Raw genomic sequence first — 27,500 nt, 5'->3', positions numbered from 1 at the left:
TACAGTGAAATTCATAAAATATACCAAGTATTTAGTCTTTACTTTTTACCCTACAAATGCACAAAAAGGCGAAAAATTATTTAAATTTGAAATAATTATACCGGAACGCTGAAAAAAAGACTGCAACTTCTGGATACTCCTAATAATTTAAAATTCGACATGAATTTGTTACAAATAACTTTCCACCTAATTATTTAACGGTCCAACTACAATACTCGCGCGTTTCACAATTTTTACTCCCAATTTCACCATCGGAAAATTCGATTTTACTCGAAAATTGCCTGCTTAAATTCTCGAAATTTAAAATTTGCTAATTTCTACATATCGAGGACACTACTCTCCCGGTTTCTGAATAATACAAGCATTATCAATTTCATTCAGCGGCACCGGCCGCCATATTCGGCGGCCCGGTCGCAATTGCTTCAATCGAAAGTCGCAAATTAAATTCATAAATATTTATTAAAAAATCCGGCCCGGTTATAATCGACGCCAGCGACTGAAAGCGTTAAATAAATATCCGTTTTCTCGTGAATAATAATTGGTACCCGCTGGTGTGCGCTCCCGTGAAATTTTCACGCGTTGCACACACCGACGAAAATCATCCAGAAAATCTCGCCAGCGGACGAAAATATACAAGACGGAAAATAAAAGAGGGAGAGAACAGAGGGGAACAAAAATAGGGAAGAAATAAAGAAAAAGATAGAAAAGAACGGGGGGGAAAGGGCAAAACGAAAATTGCCGAAGAGTAATCTAAACTAAAGTGGCATATATAAAATTAACGGATCACGCTTTGTATGTAAATTTGATATACGACGACGGAAAGCTGATATATCATTTTCTATGCATATTCATACGCGAATTCATACGCGCGACCCGCGGTATTTGTTTTACCTGGGCACGTATGGGCCCCATTACTCTTCCTATTTCGCGAATTTATAAACGCCACGGGGCGCTCATCTTTTACTTTTCCCGCGTTTTTATTACACGTGTAAAACACGCATTTTTCACGCGTTTCATTGCAGTTTAGAGACTGCTTGGAAAAATGCTGGAAACACACGAGTCTGTTTAAACGTACAACACATGCGCTTCGGAAATGATTATAAAATTACTTGAAACGCAAGAAAAAAATACAAGAGAAGAATTTGCAGTAGGCGTGTAAAAAGAACAATCCACTTTCCATACACGTGATTTTAATACAATGCCGGGTTGAAATAACGAGAGACGCGTTGACATGATTTATTTCACAGACTTTCTATTCGACTTTCACGAATTTTCTGTTGCTTTTGCACGTTTTGCGCCCTTCCTATTTCGAACAAACACGAAAACTTCGCAATTCGTACGGCAACCGGTCGGCTGAAGTTACGCTAATTAAGTTATCAGGATTCATTCGGTTTCATTCCAATTAATTTCCGCCGTTTCGTTTAATAAACAATACCGCATTTTGCTTTCACGCGGATGAATCTTTAAATGCAATTAAATATAATCCTACATTGTGATATTCCCGTATTATGGCAACGAGTGTTCGCGATATAACAAATAATACGCTTTCATAAATTCTCAGCGCGTTGTAAAATTTATAAATGTGAAAAAAACAGCGACGCGATTTTTTTTTTTTACTTTTATCGATCAATTTAGGCGATCTCTATTTTCTTTTATTGTTATTAGAATTTTTAAAAACGTCGTTCAACCGGGATACGTCGATTTTGACAAAATTTCGCGCGAAACTGGAGAATCTGAAAGTATTGGATTGGAAAAGATAGGAAAATATTGTTAATATGCACGTTTAGAGGGCGAAATCACTCGCTAAATTTGGGGGCTGGAAAATTGTTAGGTGTGCACGTGTATGGGTTGAAGTATTATCTTTATTGTTTGGTCGAAAAGTATGGCATACTTGCAATTTTAGTTACCTCGAAGTACCCTACTATACACACTTCTTTTTTGCCAGCATTTTTCGACACAAACACCTTCTCTTTATTTTTTCATATAAACACAAGGTATTACTTAGAAAATTCCAAACTTTGGCTCAATGCAAAAATTTACCAAAAATCCAAATTAAATTTCACACTTGCACAAAGAATATTATTCGAAAATTTATTATACCTCTTCGATGGTGGCATTTAAAAACGTTGAAAAATTGATAAAATTCGTCACTCACAGTTCTGCTATTTCTGATGTGTACAGCAGCACGATTGTCAGCATCTCTGTCGACTTCCGGCACCCCAAACTCCACCGCCATTGTAACTAGCACTATCGTTCTCCTACCACACGTTCCTCGACTACGGTTGTTAGCAGAAACAATAATCGGCAAACGAGAAGAGTCTAAAAAAGCGACCGATTTCGTTAGAATTAACCGAACGACGTCGAATTGCGTTTGAAAATCGCGTGAATTAATAAGCACCGCTGTTTAATTTCCGAACAAGAACCACCCGTCTTACGGTACGCTACCGATTAATAACACGCAATTAAACGCCTAATTGAAATTGAAAATCACCGTTTAAATCGCGAATGCGGCAGGAAGGGAATTCACTTTCTGATCGTAGCACTCGATACGACGCAAACAGGACGCCGGTTCCCGTACAACTGAACTAGGAAGGTCAGTGTCTCACTTTGCCTCGGCAAAGTTGACGTCTGGCATTGTTTTGATGGACAGCAGACCCAGGAATTTCAAGGCTTGTTAAATCGTACACGCACGTCGAAATTACGGGAATTCTTCCGTGGCATGTGGATGGAAAAAAAAATTTCGCGTGTTGTCCCTTTTCTTGCGCGTCTCGAGGCCACAACAAAGAGTTTTCGACCGAGCTGGCTGTCGAACAAAATTTCGAACGAATGTATTTACATATAAAGTGAACGAAGAAAATGTTTCAACCAGATTGAATATAAAAATTGCACGAAGTTGTAATTTTCTTTTGGTGAATAATAAATACTTTATGCAACTCTCAAGCGAGCGCAATATCTATAATAATACGTATAATTATTGCATTAAAAATTCAATTTATTTAAGTTTTTGTGCAATATTAACATATGTGGGCTAATTTGATTGCAAAATTGTTAATTATTTTAAACGAATACCCTGGAAAGTTATATTTTTTCCTGAGTAAATATTTCCCTTTCTTTTTCTGTTTAAAGAGAGAATAATTGTTTATTCGGCGATCAGTTAATTACAATAAAATGCTGAGCAATTCGTATTCCTCCCAAAACTAATATTCCGAATATTCCGTTTTTTTCATTGTTCGTTCATTTTTATGCAAGATAAAAGAAAAAGAAAATTACACTCACTTACCTGTCGTAATAATCGTCGCAGCAGAAGGGACAGGAGGATCGGGCGGATTCATCACAGGACACTATGTAGTGTTGAGAATAAATTAATATATTTGAAATGAATATACGGTAGATACTGTCTTGCATCCCAGATTTTATGGCATCTCATAACATCCCCTCTCATTCTCTCACCCTCTCGTTCTCTCTCTCTCTCTCTTTCTCTCTTCTTCGTCATGTTCTTCTTCTTCTTCTTCATTTTCCTTATCGGTCTCTGATATCTCTCGCAGAATGCACGCTCGCACAAGAAAAAAAAAAAGATAAAAAGAAGAAAGAAGAGGAGATATACATCCCGTAATTCAGCTTTGTACCGCGTCTTTATTCTCAGCATTCTCCACGCACTGCCTAGAACAATTTTTTCATTTTTTTAATCTCTATGTATATACACGCGTGCCAGGCAAAATCTCTATTGCTTTAAATAATATCCGCGACTCGACGAACACTGGGGTATCGGCTACGATCAATTAAATAAAACGAACTCGTCCATACTTGGAGCTATTTACATTAAATACACGCGCAGTCTGTCTCTCTCACTCACGCACTCACACACACGCTGAAACATTCTCACTTTCTCACCACGTACGCACACACACACGCATACACACTCGCACACTGTCTCCCTATTTCGCCATCTTACCTCACAAGGAACGAAAAATCACGTTCCGTGAGTGGAAAACGAAGAAAATCATCCGTGTGTTTTTTTCTTTTCTTTCTTTTTTTTATTGCACATTCTCGTCTCTCGATCTCCACTCTCGAACACGCAGGACAAAGAAGAAAGTCGAACCACACGCTGGACAGACTCAACGTCGCTCACGCACTCGATGCAGATATGTCGGAAACTGATATAAGCTTTTTATCCCTTTATTCAGTCAGAAGATTACGTCGTCTCTCCCTTTAACCTCTGGTTCGAGTCACTCTCACAACCTTCCTTCGATCTCGAACTCTCACTTCCTATATCCCCTTTCGTCTAGCAATTAAACGCTGATAATAATAACCCTTGTTCTTCGTTCGATCGATCGCAGAAAGTCCGGAGCGCAAGTCCTCGATCGTAGAAACCCGTCGACGAGGCTTCGAACGGTAAACGGTTAACGACGATGCCTAACCTAAAAGAACCGCGCGTCCTCTCTCATCCTTTATCCCTCGCGATCATCTCTCGTTGTTCTCGATATATTAATGTTCACACGTGACTGGCCAAATACGCTTCGTTGTCTAACCACCAAAAACTCTTCGCTGACATACCTCGGACCCGGATTAAACTCGACGTTACTCAGCTCACTACGTGGTGGATGGCGAAGTGGGCACCGAGATCGGCGACGTGGGGCTGCTCGACTCCCTTCCGTTCGACAGAGTAGGCGTCGAGGATCTGTATTCGTTGTGTATACCAGGTGTACTGGTTCTGTTATTACCCAGGAGACTGTCAATGGAGAACGGGTTCAGCCTCTTCCTCTCCTCTCTACCTTTCACCGATAAATCTATGCTACTGCTCTGAACCTCCTCTTCGCTGCTCTGCTGCCTGACAGGCGTTCTACCAGGATTGCTAGGGTTGTTCGTTGTCTGACGCGGTCCACCTGCACTGTTCATGTTCATCAGCTCCCTTCTCTCCACCAGTATCAAACCCCAATGATGAATGCCCTGTTGATTGTTCAAATGATCCAGGTTCAAGCTGGAGTTCGGACTCTGCAGCGTACCCGGTACCTGACTCGCCGATCTTCGTGTATCGTTCTGCTCGTTGCTGCTGTTAGACAGTCTAGGATAACATTCCCCGTCCACGGAACCGTCAGCAGCGGAATCTACCCGCTCGCTACCACTCTCGCTGCAAGAATCCAAACCGCCCACAACGTCGATCTCCTCGTTCGCGTCGTTCCCGGAGCCTGACACGCTGCTGCTCTCGTTGTTGTTGCTCAGATGGCTGAAAGAGCTGCTCAGGTTGCCGTTCAACGAGTTCCCACTGGACGCTGCGGCACTCCGTGACTCCCACTCGGCGCGAAGGGTCGAGAGGTCCACGGTGATCCCCTGGAACGAGAACATTGCGTCTTCTTCTTCGCTGTTCTGTTTTTCAAGGGATATCGGAGCAGTTGGATGAGTTGGTCTTTACTCCGCGAGGATTTGCGTTTAAATAATGGGAATTGATTGTGATACTTTTTTCTTTCTTTTTTTGACGAAATATTAGGTTCAAACGGTTTTGCAATGATCTTTTTTTTTTTAGATTTTAATGTGGATAAATTGATTCGAGATGTAGTCTTCTTGTTGTATATGGAAGTAGAATAGTGAATAAGGTACAGGTATTGGGTGTAACAGTTACCTTCGCAGCTAATTTCCTCTGCTGTCGTTCAAGAGCCTTAAGCAATTTCTTCTGCCGCCTCTCTCTCTCCTTTCTTCTTAATTCTTCCGGTGGAATGGGTTCTCCGCTACAGCTCTGAGGATGGGCGTTGTGCGCCGGCCTTCCTGGACCCTTTTTCGTATGCTCCTTCTTCCTCCATTTTGCCCTTCTGTTCTGGAACCATACCTGAAAGCAGCCGGAGATCCGATCTCTTAATCAATTTCTCGGTAAATTCGCCGGACAGTCTGTCGGACATTTCTCATTGAAAATTACCACATTCTCCGAAAGAAAGAGAAGATAATTCCTTAATTTTCACTCGAGTACTTTCATTCGAAAATTGCAATTCCTTTCAAAAAATACAAATTTCTTGAAACTTGTATACCCGCTGAATAAAAAGAATTCTTCGGGAAACGCAAGTTCTAGCGAATGGCGCGCGATCAAAAGGAAAGGCGAGCTGTTTCACTCCGCCGACCGCTACTTTATCCACTTTATCTCGCGTAATTAAAAGCACGTCCAAGCATGGAGCGGTCACAACGGTTAAATATCGAAATTACACGAAGGCGAGCGAGCCCGCGAGCGCGGAGGAACCAACGACCCCCTGGGGTGTCTTGATTCATGGAGAGTTTCAACCCTTTGCTCGCGTGAATGCTCGCGGGCGTAAAGCACGATTTAGAGCCGGCGTGAATTTCGCCGCGTGCGCGCGCGACCAAAGGGAGGAGAAAGAAGCACGGAAAAAGAGGTAAAAGGGGGAAGGTTTGAAAAGGTGGTTGAAAAGGATGAAGACATTAGTTGTGGCTGCTGGCCGGTATGTGGCGCTGTTCTCACGCCACCTACAGATCAATACACCCCCGCCAACCCCTTTCACGCGTCACGTGCCCTCGCGATTTCTTCGCTTCCTATTCTTTTCCGGCACGGAGGTTCACGCTTTCGACTACCAAAGGAAATTGAATCGGTGGTGTGTGAGATCAGATTGCACCACGTACTCACATCTGCCGATTTTTCAATCACCTCGACCCGACTTCCGTGTCGAATTTTGCTAATTTATCTCTCGAAACGACGTCGAACATTGGAAAAATTCAAAATTGAAATTTTGAAGATTAATTAGAAATCTTTTCAATCTCGATTCAAAGATTGGAAATACCTTAGAGCCAGACTAACTCAAGTGAATTTTTTGCGAAATTCAGTTACATACACCGTCTTCCTGATCTTCTTTTCAATTTACTGGATTCGACCGAAATGGTGGCAAACTTAATATTAACCGAAGAAGCATTGAAACGATAAAGCACTATCACACCAGTCATTCGATAAAGTATCACCAGATTGCGGTACAAGTCACAGTTTAGAAGTTCATCGACGGGATTGAATGTCATCACCGGAAATAATAAACAGTGTTAATTGGCCGCAATGGAGAGAGAGAGAGAGGAGGCATCATTCAATTTTAACCCGAGATAAAGCATTGTACGCGATTTAAAGTATATTTTTCCTCTTTGATGTACGCCCAAATGGCGATAAATTTAGATATGACACGATTTATTCGCGATTCTTTGTATTCGCAATAACATCGGGACGAAGAAGAATGATGTCGATAGATCGTGTATTTTTTCAACGAATATAACACAGAGGCAGGCACACAGATGTCCCGATTTCTGTCATTATCGAGAAATGAGAAAAATAGAGGGGAGTTGGAAACATTATACAGCTGCGTTGCATTAAGTTGACGAGCAGTAGACGTTACTTCCACCCATTATTGCCCACTATTCGTTAGAAATTATCGCCAACTGATAACCGCTAACAAGCTATTCCACTGATTAACCACGAGCTTTGACTAAACGTGTAACATCTTTTTTCTACTCGTAAGTTTACGAGCACCGCTGTTCCTCGTCGACTGAACAGTGTCCGTAGAACCACTGGTACGGATAAGAAAGCCCCGTTCTTAAAAAAAAAGCCGGATATATGTAGTGGAAAAAGCTAGAGAAAATACGAGAGGTATATTTCTCCCTCTTCAAGGATATCTGACACGAATAGTACGCGAGTAATTAGCTGAAAAACCCCCTAGCACAGTGATTTACGTCAATAAACGCTATCGTAAAGCGCCTCGTAAAACGTTATACAATATTCGAAACATCTTTCACACGTTTGTCTCATACGTACACGTGTATATATCCCCGAATGATAATTATCTCGCCTCGATATTTCATCGCGATTGTTAGAACAAGAAAGAACAAAAAAAAAAAAAAATGACGATCTTCGAAGAGATTCTACTTCTTTATCTCTTTCTTTTTTTCAATTAAACATTTTTAATTAAAACGTTATCACAGAGATCGTTGGATCCTCTTTCGAGACGTTGTATTGGTTAATGAAATTAAAAGAGAAAGCGTCAGTAAGAAATTTGACACTGCAATAATTACCCTGACACCAAGAGCTGATTAGTATGCAGACCTGGTTGGCTCGGTTTATTACACGCCGAGTAATTCGTATGCAGGGAACGTTAACGGGTCGTGCGTTCTGTCGAATCGATTTACCGCCGAGAAAACAACAACTCTACTCGTAAAACGCCGATATAAAACACGACTGCTAATTATTCCATAGATAGAATCAAAGTAGATCGATTATTTTTTAATCGAGCCTACGTCTTCATCGAGATTGTTCCGACGTCTTCTCTCTCTCTTCGTTCCCCTTTTCAATTATCCATCCAAGACCTGTCCCCCACGAATGTTAACACATTAGGAAGAGAGAACATTCTTGCGCTGATCTCGTTATACGGATCAAACGTGCCTGCTTATATGTAGCGTCGTGAAAAATTAAACGTACAAATTATGCCACTACAAATACCACATTTTATCGGCCGTTTCCGAACAGGTTTCTCGCGTTACGAGAATCAATGTATTCAATTTTTATCGAAAATTCGTCCTACGTATTCAGTGCTGCCCTGAAATAAAATTCCAATTTAACATTTTTTCGTAATTATATTTCATCTAATTACTTGTCGCTTCCGAGATATTAGAGATATCTCGTGGACCGTTTAAAATTGCAAGGTGATTGCAAAATTAGCGTATCGTAGCCTATGATCCCTTAGATCTCCTTGGATCAGAAAAAATTGCGATATTGAGATAAAAAAAAAGTGACGTTTGCAAGGAATCGAAGAGATCGTCCCAAGAATCGAGGTACCGAGAACACGATTTCCAGAGAAGCTTCGGAAAATTCCTGAAGCGGTTATTGAAATTGGCAGCCTTCTGTCCTGGCCAATCATCGGGCAAACGCTAACGAAGTGGATCAAAGAGGACCAGTTCTGACACGACACCGTAAAAGGAGCATTGAAAAAGAGAGAAAAACCGTCCGGCGGTTCGTGTCGTTCGCGGTGCAATTGATTTTTAAGCAGAATCCCGCCTCCTCTGTTCCCGTTTCGAACCGATCTCCACTCCACTCCCTCCTCCCCTTTCACCATCCCCCGATTTATGTTCGTGGACAAAACGCGTACAAGAGGGACAGGTTGTTCGACCGTTTTTGAGTAAATATGATAATGATACCGCAAGGATCGCCCAACGACGCGTGCAACGATCGACATTTAACGAGCACGATACGCGGGCCTTCATTTAAATATAAACGGAACGGGAGCATGGTGGACGAGAAAATGGCGCTGCACAGACAAGCTACCTGGCATTTCGCCGCTTTCCAATTGATCTCCGAAGTTTCCAGAATTCTTCCTTCGAATCGTGTCACTTTGCGCATCTGTCTTCGAGATTGCACGGGAAACGATATTGTTAGCAGATACGTTGTTCTAATTTTGTCGTAATAATTGTATATTATTTACTGTAATAACTTTCGTTTTAACACGTCGTTCTTCAGTAGATATACTTTATATTAAGAACAAAGAAATCGAGGAGGAATGATATAGACAGCACTTCCTTATTCATTAGTGTGCTATTATATCATTGCATTGCTGTGAAGCAACGTGTTCCATTAAAACAAACGAATACAATTAATACTAACTTCTTCTTGGCTAAGTAAATAAAATTCCAATTATAGATAGTTAAATGAAGCAACATAAAACTAAAGTTTCAACGTCTTTCATTTATTGCTTACCTTCAAACAACTATTACTTCCATGAACAAACATCAAATTCATTCTAACGAGGAATTAACAGAAATCGAATTAATCAGAGACACTTTGTTTCCTCAAAGAAATCACTGCAAAAGATACACATAACAAATCAAATATCAACGAAAGTCTGATTGCAACAAGAAACCCTCTTGCACGTGCCTGCAACCAGAATTTCCACGCGAAGAAACACGCGGGAAGTGAAAAGCGGTTCTCGTGTTCACACGAGACTAATGAATTCGTCGCGACCGGCCAGATACCGATCGCCCTTTAAAAAAGAAAGAAAAAAATAAGCCACCCCTTTCCGAAAGTCGACACCCACGTGTAAAGCGACATACGACGTCTCAGCCTCGCCACTCGGCTTCCAGTTGCCCGTGCCGAACTGTGTCATCGGTTTATCTCGCCGTGACAATATTTTTTAAAAGCCTCGACCAGGATCCGCAGAGGTTATCTGGCATAGGGATCAACTATCTAATCTGTAGGCTGTCCCTTCGAGAAGACGCACCGGCTGCAACGTGACATCGTGTCACCACCAGCTTCGGTTATCTCAGGATCGCCCCTGTCACCGGGGTTGCTCGGTTTTCGGCCTCACAAAGGGGATGGCATTGATTCAAGTAGCAAAAGAAACGATACGAATCGTGTAAGTACAGTTTGACCGAGCGAAAATTAAGTTCGTACTGCGCATGCCCGAGCAAACGAACGGAAAGAAGGCGGAGCCTTTGTCCCCGCTACCTTTTTACGGCTCTACTGTGCAGAGCTGGAAAGTTGGCAGGTGGAAGGATCGAGGGTCTGATTGGTTACAGCGTAATATGCACACCTTCTTCGGTAGAATCGCGAAGAGAGCGTACACGTATTTTTAATATTGGCTGAAATTGCCAGCCGAGTGACAAAAATGACTTAAATACCTTTATTTTGTGTTCTTCGTTTGATTTAATTTCCAAAGAATTAATATTGCAAAGAAAAGTGAAAATTAAGAAATTTTGTTGTCATTTCTGAATGGTAAAATTAGTTTTCTGTGCTCGAATGTGTATATTTGGTAACTTTATTTAAATGCGTGATTATGATTGACTCAATAACAGAGAAGACGTCACAAATTCTCATTTTTTAACTCTACATCCTCGCGGAAGCTTCGCTTTCCATTGGTCAAATTATGCAACGCGAGTTTCGCTCGGTGATTTCAACGCGTGGGTTCAAACGTCGTGTCTTCTATTCTTCCTATTCCCCGCGCGAATATAATTTTCATAATCTCGTAATAACTCGTGCAAAATAAACGATTTTTCTTGAAAATTTTTCAAAGAATCGTCCTATCGATGCTTATTAATCGAAACAACTGAAAACTAAGAACGAGAATTAGAAAGGTCGACAGTTCCTTATCGAAGAATTTTAAATAGAGTATGAAGTTGGATTAAACGGCATCGGAGCAATACACGAAGCGTGTCTAAACGCATAAATATAAATATCTAATCGAGTCGGGGAGATGGAAGGGTGGCATAGCGTCCGATGGGCCGTGAAATTGAGGGTCCACCCTTCGTTTGTATCATCCAAGGGAGCCATCGTGTCATGGTGTCGAGTTCCGACAGAAGCGAACGGATATCGCGGATCTTATCGTACTTTTATCGCGGGAAAAACGCACCTTAATGAAATTTCTAATAAAAACAAATCTACAATTATTCACCGCGTAAAATCTACAAAATTCTTCGAAGACGATCTGATTTTATTTAAAAAAATTTACATCAAAATCACCCGATGTTCTATAAAAGCGTAATTTCAATTGTAAAGTAGAAAATCTGTTTTCGGCCACACCGGTAGTGGCGGAGAATGAAATAACGCGTGGCTTAAGATGTTAATACAAGGAACCACCGCGGATGGTTTTAAAAAATATGGTCTACCAATTAGGAGTGAAGCATCGCTGATTATTTGATAAACGGCCACCGGTCATGGAAACGCTGTTCAAAACGTGTACAACCCGAGTGCACGTGCAATTCCCGGACTTTCACGGAAAACGATTCGCGTGGTTCGCCAATTTATCCGGGCACCGAGCTTCCGGAAGAATAAATTAAAAGAACGATATCATTTACTTTTATTCTATATCCACGTGATATACGAGACATACTTGTTACGTGTTAAAGGAGTAAAGAAGGAGTCCTGTCCGGCGATAACGTTGAAAACGTAAAAAAGGAAACGAGAAAGAAACATTTTTCCCTCGAAATCGATTTCCTGCCGCTGACAAATTACCCCTACGCATGAAACGTCTCGCTGTGCACGCGTCATGATGCATCACACTTGCGAAACTGATCTCGAAACCTTACAAATTTCAATCCTGTTACGCTGAAAATCTGTCGTCAATGAGATCTTTCCAGAGGACTCGTTAAATAAAACTGATTAATACAAACTTTCTTGCCAAACGATCGAATGTTCTTAAAAAAGAAATTTTCATCTCGAAAATAAATGTAGAAAAAAAAATTGAATATTGTAATAGACGCAGAATTCGAGCAATAAATATTTCAAGTTTCTTCTCGACGAATTACTCAGAGAAGAAGGACCTCTATTGGCCAAAAAACGCTGGCGGCCAGAGAACGCGAGGATTTCTAAATTTCGTTGCGAACTCTCCCTCGTGATAAAGAGAGCAGGACGAAAGAAACGATGTCCACATAAAATTCAGTTCATTATTCAAATGGACACGGTCGACGAGTCGAAGCCGCCGCGTCCCGAGATAGATCCTCTCAGTTTACTACCCTCTAACACATTCGACCAAGCACACGGCGCGGCCTTTCCTAAGGTAACCGCACTCGGAATCGAGCAGATGGACTAACTACCCCCGGGAGAGTAGCTCAAGGCACCGAGATCAAACCACCCCCGTCGTCTGTCGGGCATCAGCCCTCGAAAAATGACGGCGAATTCCCCATAAATTCCCGCCTATCGGAACAGCCGATCTGGGACGTCAGATAATGCTACACGAAACGTGAAATCAGGCTGCGATAAAAAAAAAAACTGCATTCTTTTCTCCAGGGTGGAATTGTAAAAAGATGTAATTGCGACGCGACCACTGAAAACAATCGAAGCAAAGGGGGGAAAAGGTAAGGAATGTCAGGGAAACGTCTTTATGGAGAAAATCAATTTCTGATACTTTAGACTATCGTGAATTTGAAATTGATATCTATCGAATTTGTAAATGAATTTTTAAACGAATTTTTTATCCCGAATTTAAGTTCAAGTGGAATTTTTAATTTGAAATTTGTATCTTCGGGATTTTCAGATTCGAGAATTTAGGTTCGAGTAGAATTGCAATTTAAAAATTGAAGAAAAGAGTGTCTTCCAGTAGGATGGGGGAAGAAAAAAAATGGAAGCCTAAAAAGGACATTTAATTTTCCCGGTTGCAGATGTTAATCTTGATTTGCGCGTTTAAGTTGACGTCAATTTGCTACGATTTGTAAGGTAAGCCTTACAAACTATCCCTACTTGCTCTTAAATAATTTTTTCAATTCCTCCAAGCACACGCTGTCCAACTCCTGGAAATTTCATAAAATCCCACGGCTATAAATTTTGCATCATCCGTTTAACCTTTCGACGACTTCTTTCTCTCCCGCGAGTTTACGTTTCTTCTTTATGCTCGTTTTTCTCACAGGGGATTATCCTCCAAGGGGGAGATTCGGGTGTTGAGTTTGTAAAAATGCGAACAAAATATACTCACGGCTACGCGGCTCTCTTTCAGCTCGAGTCTCACAGCCAGAGCTTCTCGCATAAACACATCAGGATAATGACTCGAGAGAAATGCCCGTTCCAATTCCTCCAATTGCCAGCTATTAAAGTTGGTCCTGCTCCTTCGCCTTTTGCTCCCACCTTCGTCCGATTCACCGTCGCAGCCTGAAATTATGAACGTCCCCTTGTGTTAGAGCCTTTGTCAACTTAAATAAAAGTTAAGCTGCTTAGCCACTTGTTACCGTGTTATATCAGTATTAAGATATTAAGCCTGCGGTAAAGTTTGCTAAAATAAAAGGAACATCCGTATTCAATTGTGAATAGAATTTTCGTAATTGAATCGGGAATATTCGTAAACCTTGCTTCTAAAGCTTTCGATCGACACGAAATATGGGAGATTGAAACGATAACTATGATACCCTTCCAACTTTCGTTTAAAATAATTTCATATTGCTCTGATGAAAGATACATTTGCTACAAAATTTTTTACTACCAGAATTTCTCACAATCCATAGAAAATAGCTGTGTGTTATTATTCGATTTGTACGAAACAATTACTGGAAGAAATTGAATAAGAACGTATCTCTAAGAAGCGATTCCCAGGAAAACTGCAAGGCTAGTAATTGCATAGACGCAGATCTCTATGTAAAAGGGAGAAGAAGCACAGGAAGATCGAAGGCTTATCGTCCTGAAATTGTTCAAGCCGTCGTATCATCCAATGCGAATCGTTTCGTCGCAGATAAGACTGGCAAACAGAATCCCGGCATATTGAATAAACATGGAATTTCAGTGATTTTACGAGGGCCCTCGTCTACCCTCCATTCTATCTGACGCAAGAATCTGCGTACCCACGATTGTTTTGGCAAACTTCTCCGTTCGAGTACGCGCCGATACGTATGCTAATACCGAGCAGCGGAATTGAAAAAAGATCGGCAATTATGATTGACTCTGCAATAAGGCTGGCCGTTATCTCGATCGGGAAATGAAATAGCACGAGACGAAACACTCCTCGAGATCGAGACGATTCGGGTGGAGAAGAGCACGCCAGACTTTCTTCGCGTGTATCATTTTCTTTCGATGGAAAAATTCAATTGAAAAAATTTCATCTGTAATTTGCGAGATGTAGTCTCGGTTCGAGTGTTTGAACAATTCTTTCTGCAACAATTCTTGTCGCGCTATGGAAATTTCATTCGAAGATAATTTCCAAATTGGACGTTAATTGCAGAGAAATTAGAAGAAGCTTAGAAATGAAGTAAAATAAAAACTAAAAGAAGCTTAATTAACTCTGGAAAGTTTAATTTCAAATTTTAAGGTTCAACGCAGATTCTGCATAAGATTCGACAGAAGTACTTATATTGCCAACAAAAATGAATCTCAATCCTAACTTTCGTTTTAATTCACAAGACAGAAAATTACCGGAGGATAAAGCGAACAGCTGACGCTTACATGCACAGTCAGCATAAAAAATCGTAAGTCAAGGGGTTAATGGAATTCCAATGAAGAAATAAACACGATAGCCAATTAGTTTGTGTACAATAATTATTTTCAACACAAAAACAGACTACTGACAGCTGACGTAAATTATTTCACAGACAAAAAAGAAAAAGGAAATTTAAAGTTCGAAACTCTGCGAATAACTTCGATATCCTCTCTCGGATTTTCTACGGTTAATTGTCCTTAGATAGAATTCGCCAATTAATCGACTATCCTAAAGATACCTGATCAGAAATCGTGACAGCGTCGAAAAAGGCGAAACACGGAATCCATGGTTTCGAGGCAGGTTTGCGCGCGTACGATATGCAGCACACACGCAGAAAGTGCAGCCTGACACGGTCAATTTTTCTCCGTTCACGTACGGCGGCACGGTATTATTATCGGAAACGACTATCAAACTTGATAGATGATACAGGTAGCGCGTTAAATAATTTATGAGGGAACGGGTTAAACAATTTTCACGTCCGGCTGGATCGTCGAGTAGTGTGTCCTCTCGATCTATTTTCATACGCGTTAAAGAAACAGGCGCGGAATTGCGTTTTCCATCCGTCCAACGAGGAAGCGTTGCTCTCCCGATGTCCTGATAATGCAGTCGGCGCATAATGAACCTGACACGATAATAATGACTCGGTTGATTCCGCGGCGTGACACAATGATCAGCCGTCTCGTAATCGTCGCTTCCGTAAATGGTATCTCTTAATTTATCTAAGAAACACGCGGCCGTTTGTTCGCTGTTTATCGACAGCGAACGTGCAGAGACGATGCTTATAGTTTCTTTCTATTCGCGTGGAAGTTGCAAATTTTCAGCCTCGAATTCGTCTAACATCGATTGTTTCAATTATTCCGCGAGGAATTTTCGCGATTCAGGTAAGAAATTAGCTGATGGAATAATTGAAAGAAAATTGTCCAACGTCGAATTTACACTTGGCACAAAAAACAAGATTACAACAATTTATTTCTTAAAAGTGATTTGTGTGAGTGAACACAATTTTGTTTAAGAAAGAAGATTACTCTGAACCACAAGACGACTCATTTCGTGTAAAATAATTTTTGCGAAAAGAAACTGGCTCCTTAACTTAAATAGGTGACAATTACCCTCGCCCCAGCCTGTACGATACATATTTATGTATCCGGAAAATTCGAGAAAATCGTCGCAACTTCATCTCGCCTCTCTCCAGAATCCGTACTTATACATCAGGAAAGAAAGCTAGCGATTGTCGAACGGCTAACGTGCAATCAACCACTATACTTTATCCCCATAAAATATCAGCCACGTTAAATCCACAAGATTCGTCCCCGATACGCTAATACCCATCGCTGTGCTCCCTTCACGGTCCGGCAAATAAAGAAATTCATCTCTGAAAATCATCACCTTCACCGTATCATTTTCCCCCGCTTCAGTACGCAAACACGCTTTCGATTCCGGTAAAAATGAACGGACTGAAAAGGAGGGAGAATTTTCATCGAGCGCTATCAATCCCAATCGTCAACAATCTAACATCACGTGTATACAGTAACTGTACGTGTAATTTCCTAGTTGAACGTTGGGAAAAACTGGCCCCGCGGGGAGTAAGACTGGCGTGTCCCTTCTTCTTAAAATTCACGTCGAATCGGTGTATACCCCATACAGTGGGAACAATGAAAAATCTTAACAACCGTAATGCGTATGTTTGCGACGGGAAAAAGGTTCGGGAGCGTTCGGTTCTCGGTAATCACGCGTTTGCCCGCGTTATGACGGATTATGAATACAAATTACTCTCGGCGCCAACATCGTTTTAATGCTGGGGCAATTTATTACGATAGCTCGATACCAAAGAGTTGATCCTTCATCCTTTTGATTGGTACGGGGCTCTGTCGGTGAGCTGGTGTTTAAGCTAATTGTCGCTGCACGCGAGAAGCAATTTCCGACCCCGCTGGAGGATCATTAAGCGATCGAAATGTCTTCTTCGTTCGAAGGGGAATAAAAATTTCGTCGCTTTTCTCTCTTCTGCGGCGGGAGGGGGGAGAAAAAGGATAATTCAATATCGAAGAATGTCATGCATACGAATTATGCACCGTTGCTTCTTTTTCCCCTTCGTCTGTTCATGTATAGGTGAGACGAGATGCAACAAGAGCTTACGATAGCCGTGTGGATCTCCGTGGGACACATCGGTGATCTCGCCAGTTTCGTTAATAAATCTCCGACACTTACAATTACTCCGTTCGATCGTTGAATGAACGGGCGCTGTGATTTCGCGTAATTCTCTCTACGCGCTTGGATACTTGTTCCATTTAATCAAACAGGCAGATCTAGCGAATTTCCGTGAAATTATCGCGAACGCCTCGGGGGTTTTTGAATAATTAGCAGCACACAATGTGTAAGATTTGTGCACGTGGAAAATGGACATTTACTTGCTCTATTATTATATCTTCCTCGAGCGGATCGGTGTGAAATTTGTGTTATTAGCAGAAGTCGTTGTGGTTTGCTTTATGCTAATTCGAGAGAGCGATAAATTGGACGATTTAGCGACGGATAACAAACTCAATATTAACACATTCACCGATGCACCCTATTGCTAGAAAAATTGAACTAATTTCTTCACCCACGTCAATTCTTTTTCCTCAAATAAACGATGACCGAAGAAGAATCATTTTTATAATTCTAGTTGTAAGTATCCAATTGTGCCTGACCTAAGACTTTCGAAATATACTTGGAAATATTAAATATTAGAAATTGAAAAAAAAATTAAATTCACACACTTTACGATAATTGCCCCAAGAAAATGCATTCACAATGAAACTGCACAGACACATTCTCCATTGCAGTAAAGACAGCAGAGACTTTCTCCGTTTGATATACGAACCGACACTTCGATGTTCATAAATACAATTTAATTGCCTTCTAATTGAAGAACCCACACAATATCGAATAACTCAATACGATAATTTAAATCCCGCAGCAATCAGTGCTGCAATACGTCGGAGCGTTGAAACGAACATCGACGAAAAGAGCAGGAGAGGCGAAACAATAGATTCGAGCACGCCTCGAGAGAGGGAGATCCATTTGTAACGATACACAGAATCATTCTTGCAATCGTACTTCTGGCAAAACGTGTCTCGAGTACAAATTGCCCACAATCGAAAACTGTTCGGTGTTCAGCTGCTATTTATTACGACTCGAGTCATCGAGATCCTCCTGATCCCCTTTCGGTGCTTTTTGTCCAATTAAGATTTACCAATCGACGATAATGTTCGCGAATCGAGTGTGTCCGTGGTTGACGAGAAGCCGAAGCAAGAAAAACAGAAAGAAAAAGTCATCCGGTCGCGCATTAATCAGCGTAATTAGACGCTATTTATCCGACGGTTACCTCTGTCCTGCTTTGTCGCACGGCTCGCTACGTCGATCATCCGAGAGCAGGACGGATATCGATCGGTACGGTCATTATTGATAATCTATACTTGGTAATAAGCGACCGATCCAGCTGTACACGGTGGCAGCTTGAAGGACTGTCGTCTCTCGATAAGGAGCCGCTCACGAGAACATCGAAATTTTCACGTTTTTTTTAAAGGCAACGAGTTAATTTACACGGCAAATTTAACGGTTCGAGGAATTAAGCAACGGGGAAATTCGGGGAAGCAAGTCTGTTGAAACTTACTTCATGGTGATTTCTAAATTGCAATTTAACAACTGTTTAACCCTTTCGCTACGGCAGATTTTATTGCGTAACTTGGGTAACTGACGGTCAATTTTTATTACGGCTGCAAAATTTGTTACTTCGGTCACCTATTGTTTTAAAATTCAATTTATTAAATTAGAGTGCGCGAAGGATAGAATTAAGTATTAAATTAAGGTGGGAGTGCACCGAAAGGCTTCAACAGTACAGTGCGAGGAAATTTTCAAAACGCCTATAGGCGCCAATGGTAATGAAAGGGTTAAATCATACGATAGTATAAATCTTTCAGATTTCTTAAAAAACGAACATGGAACAGCACGAAGGAAGTAATGAAAAATAAAGGAGTTCCTTATGGAAAGACACTTAACTTGAAATACTCCCGTAGATTCATCAATGAAATATCTCTGACAAAGGTACGGAAAGCCTAGTGACCGAATAAGGCGCTGATCAGCAGACCGAGACTGCACAATGGTCATTGAAAAAAGGTTCGAAGGGGCAAAAAGAGGAGGCTGGAAGAACGTTTAGCATAAAAGCAGTTACTCGTTGCACTGTTATTAACATCTCCCTAGTATACACTGGTCGTAGCCGTAATAATAATAAGAACGAGCGCGGCTCGAGATTATAAAGCGTTGCCGTGCACCGGGAAACAGAGGGAGAGAGATAGAGAGGGAAAAAAGGAAGCAACTGGGAACGAACGCGCCGCCCAATAGGGACTAAGTACCAATTCCTGGTCATTGCTGCCAATTCGGCCAGCCCTGTCTGGCTTCCATTTCCACATCAGAGCCTGGAGAAATAAGACATCCGTGGTTTAAAAGGAAAAAGGGCAGCGTGTAGGGTCGCGTGCGTCGTTAGGGAGCCCAACATGGCAGGAACGTATCATCATGCAATTACGCCACGCTAAGAACGCGTACACAACGCTCCGCTCCGCCATAAACACGCATGAAACGCGCACAAACGCATCGAGAATCCATCGTACGGTCCAACGCAGCTTCTATGGTTTTTCGTAATTACGAGAAATTGCGAGATATCGAAGCATGTTTCGCGAGGAAAATGAATTTTCACGGTGAATTTTAGACTGATTCTCAATTGTTCCGATCGAAAAATAAACGCATGGAGAATACACTCTATGATTCACTCAGCTTCCATGATTTTCCGTAATTACGAGAAATTCTGAGGTATGGAGATAAATTTCGCGAGAAATACGATTTTTCGCGGTGAATTTCAACTTTATTCTCAATGGTTTTATCTGAAAAATCGAATTACTTTGCTCCATTTTGCGCTTGCAAAGGGTAAGTTAAATTGGCAGGGGAATCACCGGCTTCGACGAGAATGTTAAAGGTGGTTTAATAATGGCTGGCGTCTTACAAGCGTATGCGCGACCGAAAATGACCCACAATTAAATTGAAATTACACCGATAACCCGAGTCCAATTGCAGAACGTTTTTGCGTATTTACGTGGCGATTCTAAAGCATCGAAAGTTCAACTTGCCTCGTGAACCATCGTGCGATGAGTCATTGATTAAGATGAAATTCTTCGAAGCATTTAAAAGATAAAAATTGAACAAGAAGTACGGTTTTCCTCTAGTTTAATTTCCGATTTTTGTCCAAGATAAGAATTACCTCGAAATAAACTCTGAGAAAATCATTTTCCTCTTTCTTTCTTCACACATCAGTCACGGCAAGCAGAGACACTTCAATCTTTCTCGAGCACGATACCACAATTGTCGAATAAGAGACTCCGACGAGCGAGTGTGTCCGAAGAAGCGAAAACGGTTTGGTTTCGTTGCTGAAAACGCGCTCGAAACCTGGCAGCCCCCGAAGAAATTACAATGATTACCGTCGCTTTCCGTCAGACACATTAACCGTAATAACAGTGGCATAAGCGGCGTCGTCTATGTGTGTGGGCTGTCATTTAAAAGCATCAACGAAACGATAATATCACCGATATAAAAGCAAAATTGCCCCTTTTCACGAAATCCTGATGAATAGCGCGATTAATTCTGTTCAATTGTTAAAAAGGGTCGCGCCTTCCAGAGTTTCATCCTCACCATCAACGTCCGCTATTATCTTCTTACGCGTAACCGTCAATTACACGCTGCCGCAAAAATTGAACAAGTTATTTCAGCAACAGAAAGGCAAAAAAAGCAGGAAACAAAAGAAACAAACGTTCGAAAAAACCGATCATCTTATCTCATTATGCATTTCATTCAACCTGTTTGTTTTTATCAGACACGCTGGACTATCGTCGGATAATTATACGTGTAACGTAATTATCGTGATAAACGCGCGAATGTAGCGTTAGAGTAATGGAAAATGACTGATGGGAACGTAAGTTCGCCTCGTTTCTGTTCGTGAAACGTAAATAAAACCGATTCTGAACCGTCCGCGAAGAAAATTCTACTTGAAAAGGGAACATTTTAATCATCCAGGATTGCCGGGATATTAGAGATTCAGGTAATAAAACGAAGAATATTTCAAAGTCTAAGCCGGAGGAAAAATATCGCACGGTGAAATTACTATAATAAATATCCACGTCGGAGTTAATTTCGTGTTCCATGCTCACCGAGCGTTTTCCTTCGGAATTAAAAATCGATTAGCTGTGAAATTGGAGTGGAAGTTACGGCCACTCTCGGACATTGATTAAAATAAATATCTGAAATCTAAATGACTCTATCTAAAATCTGTATTTACCCTTCTCCGCCGTAATACAACGTTATTACCTCGAAATCTGTCGAATCGCGCAGAAAAATTTATCCTATCCTGTGAAAAATTCCACCTCGAGCACGATTAGTACGAAACCGTCGAGGAAGAAAGTACAGATTCTACTGGGTAATGAAGTAAAGAAACAGTGATTACACCTGCATCGACCAAATAGTTCGTTTGCAGAGGTATTTCACGCGATCCAACACCGGTGTACGCGATAAATCTCGCGAAACTGGTCGGAAACGTTTCGTCACGCGTCCCATCGAGCTCTCTCTCTCTCTCTCTCCCTTTCCTTCTTTACGAAACGGAAACGCGCGATAGAATCCCAAAGATCCTCGAGAAAGATCGAGAGACTTGGTCTTCGTGAAACGAAAGCTCGAACACCATACGGTTCTCCCATAGATTAATGAAAAAGACGAGAAAAAGAAGAAGAGGAAGAAGTGATCGAGTGTCATTTAGACAGGACGTGGGTTGCAATTAAAGGGCAATTAACCAGAGTAGGCCGAAATACAGCTGAGAGGCGCGTGGAATTATTTTTTGCATCGTCGGTTTTACGACGCTGCTCTGCCTTGACACCTTTATAATGACATTAAACTTAATAGGCCGGCTTCCATTTTTCCAAACCCCGTACATCGTGCGAGCTTAATAAAGTGCCACGAAACGTCTACGCCCCACGTGACGATTCTTAATTAAAAATTTTAATTGAACCTGAGCCTTCGACACGCCGTTCCACGCGATCACCATCGATACGAGAAAAGAAATTCCTCTTGTTTTATGGGCCTTTCGTTTACCGGCGCGCACACACAGTGGCTCCACGAATTAACGGAAGAACGTCGTTTGCCCGTTAATTGTGGAACGGGAGATTGATATTTAGAGCCTTCGGTGAATGGTGTATAGCTTTAGTCGTGGGAGACGAGGTGAAACTCGGGAGAAAGTTCGGAATTATCAATGAACGAAAATCGGAAATTAAGGGGAATTAAAAAGGAGGATTTTAACCCTTTCGCTGTTTAATAACCGAAGTGAGTGATGTGAGATCTGAAGATCTCAATGAGTGAGAGTGAAGATTCGCTGTGGTGCAAGGAATAGTTATTGAAAGACATTTTTTCCTTGTTTCTATTGCAAAAATTAGTAAATTCAGTTATAAAAAGGTGGAATATTTTTTAATTATTTTAGTCGACAGCGAAAGAGTTAATTCTTTACTCTGACGTGTAATATTCACCTTAACAATGTTAGATATTTTAAAAAAATGGATTAATGTAGCATCGATAAGGGAAAAGGGGGAATCTATAGATACTCCGCGAAAATGCGACTTCAACGCGTTGATTCCGATGAAAAACTATTTTTAGCGATGTGACGTCTTGAAGGGATAAATCGCCAAGGCCTTCAAAGTACGCGATACCGTCAGATTGCTATAAAAAGAATTCGAAAAGTCTCATACTTCCTATTATCTTTATTAACCTTTCAATTTACACATCACTAGAAAATTAAAATACGAATAAGGGGGGAATCATTCGTCTAAAAACTCTAATATCTCTGCTACCTCTGATGCCCAGAGCTTCCAAAAGCTCTGATAACTCTATTACAGATTTCACGTCACGAAGCGTTGTCTGACAGGATCAAAAGGACAACATGGATCAATGGATTCGACGAAAATTCGCGGCGAAGCGTGCATGCGTGGTCCCGTAAGGTGGACGGTTGCACGTACTTTAGAGCATTTACGACGGATGTAATTTAGAAGTGAATTCGAGTTTCGTAATCACCGGGTTGGCGAGCACCAGCGGACCGGTTCGCTACAGGACGCAACCCTCCATTTAGAGGGTAGTCTCTTGTTAAGTGAGAGTCAACGACGTCATTAGCGTTAGGAACGACATTCTGGCACCCGTGAGACCGCCACTTTCTGCGCAGAAAGGGGATGCAACACGAATTTCCACGGTCACCGTTGCACGAACTTCTTTAACGTCGCATGGCCAACCTCGAAACTGCCCCTTCTCGTCTGATTTATAATGATAAATTACAGACCCTGAAGAAATTCTTCGCCGCTACTTTGTATACCCGAAATGCGAGTATTAGACGCGATAAAGGCCGCTGTTGCGCTGCGTTGTTCCAGGTATTTCTCAACACTTTCCCGACCTGTTTAGGCGGAACATGAACGAATTGCAGGTTCACCCTTAATAACGACGGGATACGGTGCTTCATTGTTCGCCATTGACTGTCTGCCTTTTTAATTAGGGCGGTTCTGGAGGGACTGCATTCTAAGAATTCCAAGAATCTACACACTTCCCTCGAGAAGTTCTAAATTTCAATCTTAACCTCCTGAAGGATCTTCGAAAAGAAAATTTTTATTTCCGTTCGAGAAGTTTCAGGATAAATTAAGTTTCAACCTTCGAAAACGAAGTTTCGTATAATTTCAAAAAAAAATTGAAAACACTTTATTCTGAAATTTAGATGAAATTTCAACCTTCCAAAGCAAGGATTCGTCTAATTTTCACAAAATTGGAAATACTCCGTTCTCGAGACGATCGCGAATCTATATTTATCAGTGACAAATTGGAGTAGGTAGAAGGACGAGGGACAACGGCATGTAGAGCAAATCCAATCAGGAACGTTTTAAAGAGGCGAACGACTTCCTACGTTGCGGCGTTTCGCGAGGAACATTTTAATCAAGCACAGCTCTCGAGCTGTAACTGGTCTGGCCCGACAATTAATTTCCTCCAACGGCGACCCTATAGGCCGGGTATACACGGAGAAACGGGTCGCAATACATATCTTGGGATCTACCGAAACATTAATATAAACTTAATTACCGCGGTGTTTAACGAACTGAAGGATCTACGCGTATTAGATCATTTCTCCACCTTCCCGTGCGGCTCGATCACCGGAACAGTGCGAGTCGCTTCCCGGAGGGCCACCGGCGGGGGTATCCCGGGAAAAGAGGGCTAATAAAGCAATTTAACCGGCGCGAGAGAGTGATAAAGTGCGGCGTGCTAAAGGGGGAAGACAGGACGAGTTGCAGTGAACAAGAAAAACGGCGCAGGAAGCCGAGGGACGGAGGCAGAGAGAGAAGGAACGGAGCGAGGATGAATATCGAAAAAGGGTTCGAAAACGAAAAAATGAAAATTCTCTATATGGGTCAAAAATGAAAACGAGGTTAGAGAAAATACAGAATAAAATTTGTCCATAAGAGACTTAGTTTTGGAGAAACTTGAATTCAAATTTCACTGCAAACTGTTTCGCTAATTTCTTACATTGATGAGCAGAGGTAATTCACATTTTGCAAACAAATAATTTATCAACCTTCTGCAGCTAAAATAGAGAATTGTACAGGCTTTCAAACAATGGAAGCTCCACAAAAAAGATCGTATCGTCACATGCACGCATTTTCGAATAAATAGTCTATCGATCTTGTGCAGCTAAAATAAAGAATCGTACATGTTTTCAAAGAATTAAAGCTCCAAAATATCGTATCCTCGATTTCCAAGAGACTTTTTCCCCCAAAAACTGACCTTCTTAAAAAATAATTCTATCTTATTTTATCACGCAGAATCGCCTCGTTCACGTTTGTACTATTTTACGGAACACCTGGTAGAACGTTTGAGAATTGGGTGTAAAAAGAGGGAAATTGTCAACGTACAAGACGAAATGCAAATATACATACGTGTTAAAGACATGAGTGATTTATGAGGGCAGAAAATATTGTAACAAAATTACCAGGGAACAGGAAACAGAGTGACAAAAAGAGAGAGAGAGCCGGTGAACAGGGATGAATGAAAAGGCGAGAAAAGCGGAGAAGGATAGAAAAGGTAAAAAGAAAGTGACGAGGACAACGAACAGGATTATTAAGCTGTAAGGCGTTAACTGGCATAAGGCGTCGGTAGGTGGATACGTTGCTTGCGTGCCAGACTGACTGCATTTGCATCTAGACGCCATCAATCCTCCTGACGCCCGGTTACACTGCCCCTCTCCTGGCCCCGCCAACCCTCTCAGCCACCCTTCTAGCCCATCCCCTCGCCCTTTACACCTCACGACTCGCCTGGCCACGGTTTCGACGATCTTGAATTAAATATCGAGGGTAATAAGAGACTTGGACCGATCCATTGCGACCGGTGCACTTCGGAAATTTATGTACCTTCGGTGATAAATTTTGGGAAGCTCGGAACGATATCGTTTTCTTCCTTCCCTTCAGTTTTTTACAATAGCGAAGATTTTTAATGAAATTTCTAAGCGAATGTTGTGAATAAAATTTCCAAGTGAAGATTGTGAATATAAATTTTTAAGTGAAGATTTTTAATAAAATTTCCAAGTGAAGATTGTGAATGAAATTTCCAAGTGAAGATTGTGAATGAAATTTCTAACGATAAGTGAAGATTTCTAATAAAATTTCCAAGTTTGAAATTTTCAAGATTTTCAATCTAATTCGCAATTGTAACGAAGAATTTTGAATCTCGAATCGAACGAAGGTCTCTTCTGGGAACCTAAATTCAATTCGATTCAAGTTCACATATATCAAACAAGAACACCGCTGGAAGAGAGAAGCAGAGACATTCGCGGAAACGAAGACGTGTATCCTTGAAATTTATATCAATTAAACAGTACAGAACAGCAGGTATCCGAGAGAAGCAAGGCAGTTGCTAGTGGGAAAATTTATTGCCACGAAATTTAAACGTTTCACCATGGCGAACAGTTTGATTTAAAGGCGTTCGATCGTCGATCGGAATCTTATCGGTGATCGAACGACAACTAATCCAGATGTGAAACATACTTACCACGACACGCAACACCTTGTAGGCAGCACGTCGGTGCAATTTCACATTGCTGAAGGAACCTAATTAAAAAATGGGAGGAAAAAAAAAGTAATAATAATAATAATACCGAGGAAGAAGACGGTGTTGTGACGAGAAAACGAAACTATTGCTCCGTCGACAGGTGCGAGAGTGCCAGTTGTATCTCTCTCTCTCTCAGGAAGAACGTCAGACAGCCCAGTTTAATTTACCGTAATGACTACCTTCGATTAACCGTTAAATACACGTAAACAGGATGCGGGTTATTCTAATTCGAATTACTAATCGGCACGGTGTAAGAAGAGGTGACTTCACTTTCGTCCATTTTCGTTTCATTTACAGGAGCAATTTTTCATCGGCTTAATAACATTAAAAACGGAACAATCGTTCAGATAATTAAAATACGACGTTACAAACTTGCAAACTTTTTTCTCTTCTTTTAATTCAAGATCCTGTTATCATTGGCAATAAAGGTGTATGAAAGTTCCAACAGACAGCAAATAATATCCAACGAGAAGGAAGGAAACAATTAATAACTCTGACACACGTAAATGTTTACCAGGACACCCTTAATGAACGCAACATTTACGATACCATCGGAAAGAAAACCTCACAGACTTGCAAACGAGCTCTCGAACAGCTTAACTGAAGTTCCCTCAGGAAAAAGATACTCTTCGGTACATATTGTAGAAAACTCGCGATGGAACATTAACCTGGTAACTTAATTAGAGCAACGTTGTTGCAAGCCAACGATCTATCACAATTCTTCCATCTGTCCTTCAGGAGCTGGAATAATGAATAAGGAGAAAATCGAGGAACCGAAGATACCACGATGATTCATCGTTAACTCTTAGGTGCTTCAGTGAGCACCTCTCTCGCTTACACTTGCAGACATTTTGATAATAAAAGTATTAAGAAACTAAACTCGGTGAATTTTTTTTTGCATATTTGAATCCTTCCGATCCTTTACTAAACCCAGTGCAATTTGTTTTTAATATTTGAACCCTTTCAACCCTCTAATAATAAAAATATTATTAAACCAAGTGGAACTTTCTTAGAGATATCGACTCCGAAATGAAAATCAAGAAAATCATAAGAGTCAAGGAAAAAAATTTCTCTGCTTTCAAATCACACGTTTAACCCTTGAAATTTCAAATTAACCTCTACATAAAAATACAAAGTAACTGAACTCAGCGGGAGATCTCCTTCCACAGAAAAATTCCAAAAATCAGAGAATTCAGGGAAAAAATAAAATTTCACCCGCCGGTATGAAAGGGTTAAAAGGCACGAACGAGTGATAGGAAGGCCGCGCGTTGCATCGAAACGATCACAGGTAGCACCATTCGTGAACAGCAATTTTCCGCGGTTTTCGATGCAGGAACTTTGCATGGTGTTCTGTGTCGGGGCTGGTTTCAACAAAAGGAGGAACGGGAGAAAAAC

General features: G+C 41.2%; 1 protein-coding gene across 1 annotated transcript in view; it reads right to left on the bottom strand.

The window, feature by feature from the left end:
* Positions 1-4,309: 4,309 nt before the first annotated feature.
* LOC108576237 (pituitary homeobox 1-like) overlaps positions 4,310-27,500 on the bottom strand; it is a 43,699-nt gene continuing 20,508 nt past the window's right edge. Inside the window, exons 2-4 of the mRNA XM_017939196.1 lie at positions 13,425-13,597; positions 5,618-5,821; positions 4,310-5,328 (exon numbers count right to left, since the gene is read on the bottom strand). Coding sequence (XP_017794685.1) covers positions 4,591-5,328; positions 5,618-5,821; positions 13,425-13,597 — 1,115 coding nt within the window. The 3' untranslated portion in view covers positions 4,310-4,590. The remainder of the gene's footprint in view (positions 5,329-5,617; positions 5,822-13,424; positions 13,598-27,500) is intronic.

The sequence above is a fragment of the Habropoda laboriosa genome, unplaced genomic scaffold, assembly GCF_001263275.1.
Source record: "Habropoda laboriosa isolate 0110345459 unplaced genomic scaffold, ASM126327v1 scaffold212, whole genome shotgun sequence".
NCBI classification, from domain to species: domain Eukaryota; kingdom Metazoa; phylum Arthropoda; class Insecta; order Hymenoptera; family Apidae; genus Habropoda; species Habropoda laboriosa.
This window is presented reverse-complemented; position numbering and strand designations above follow the sequence as displayed.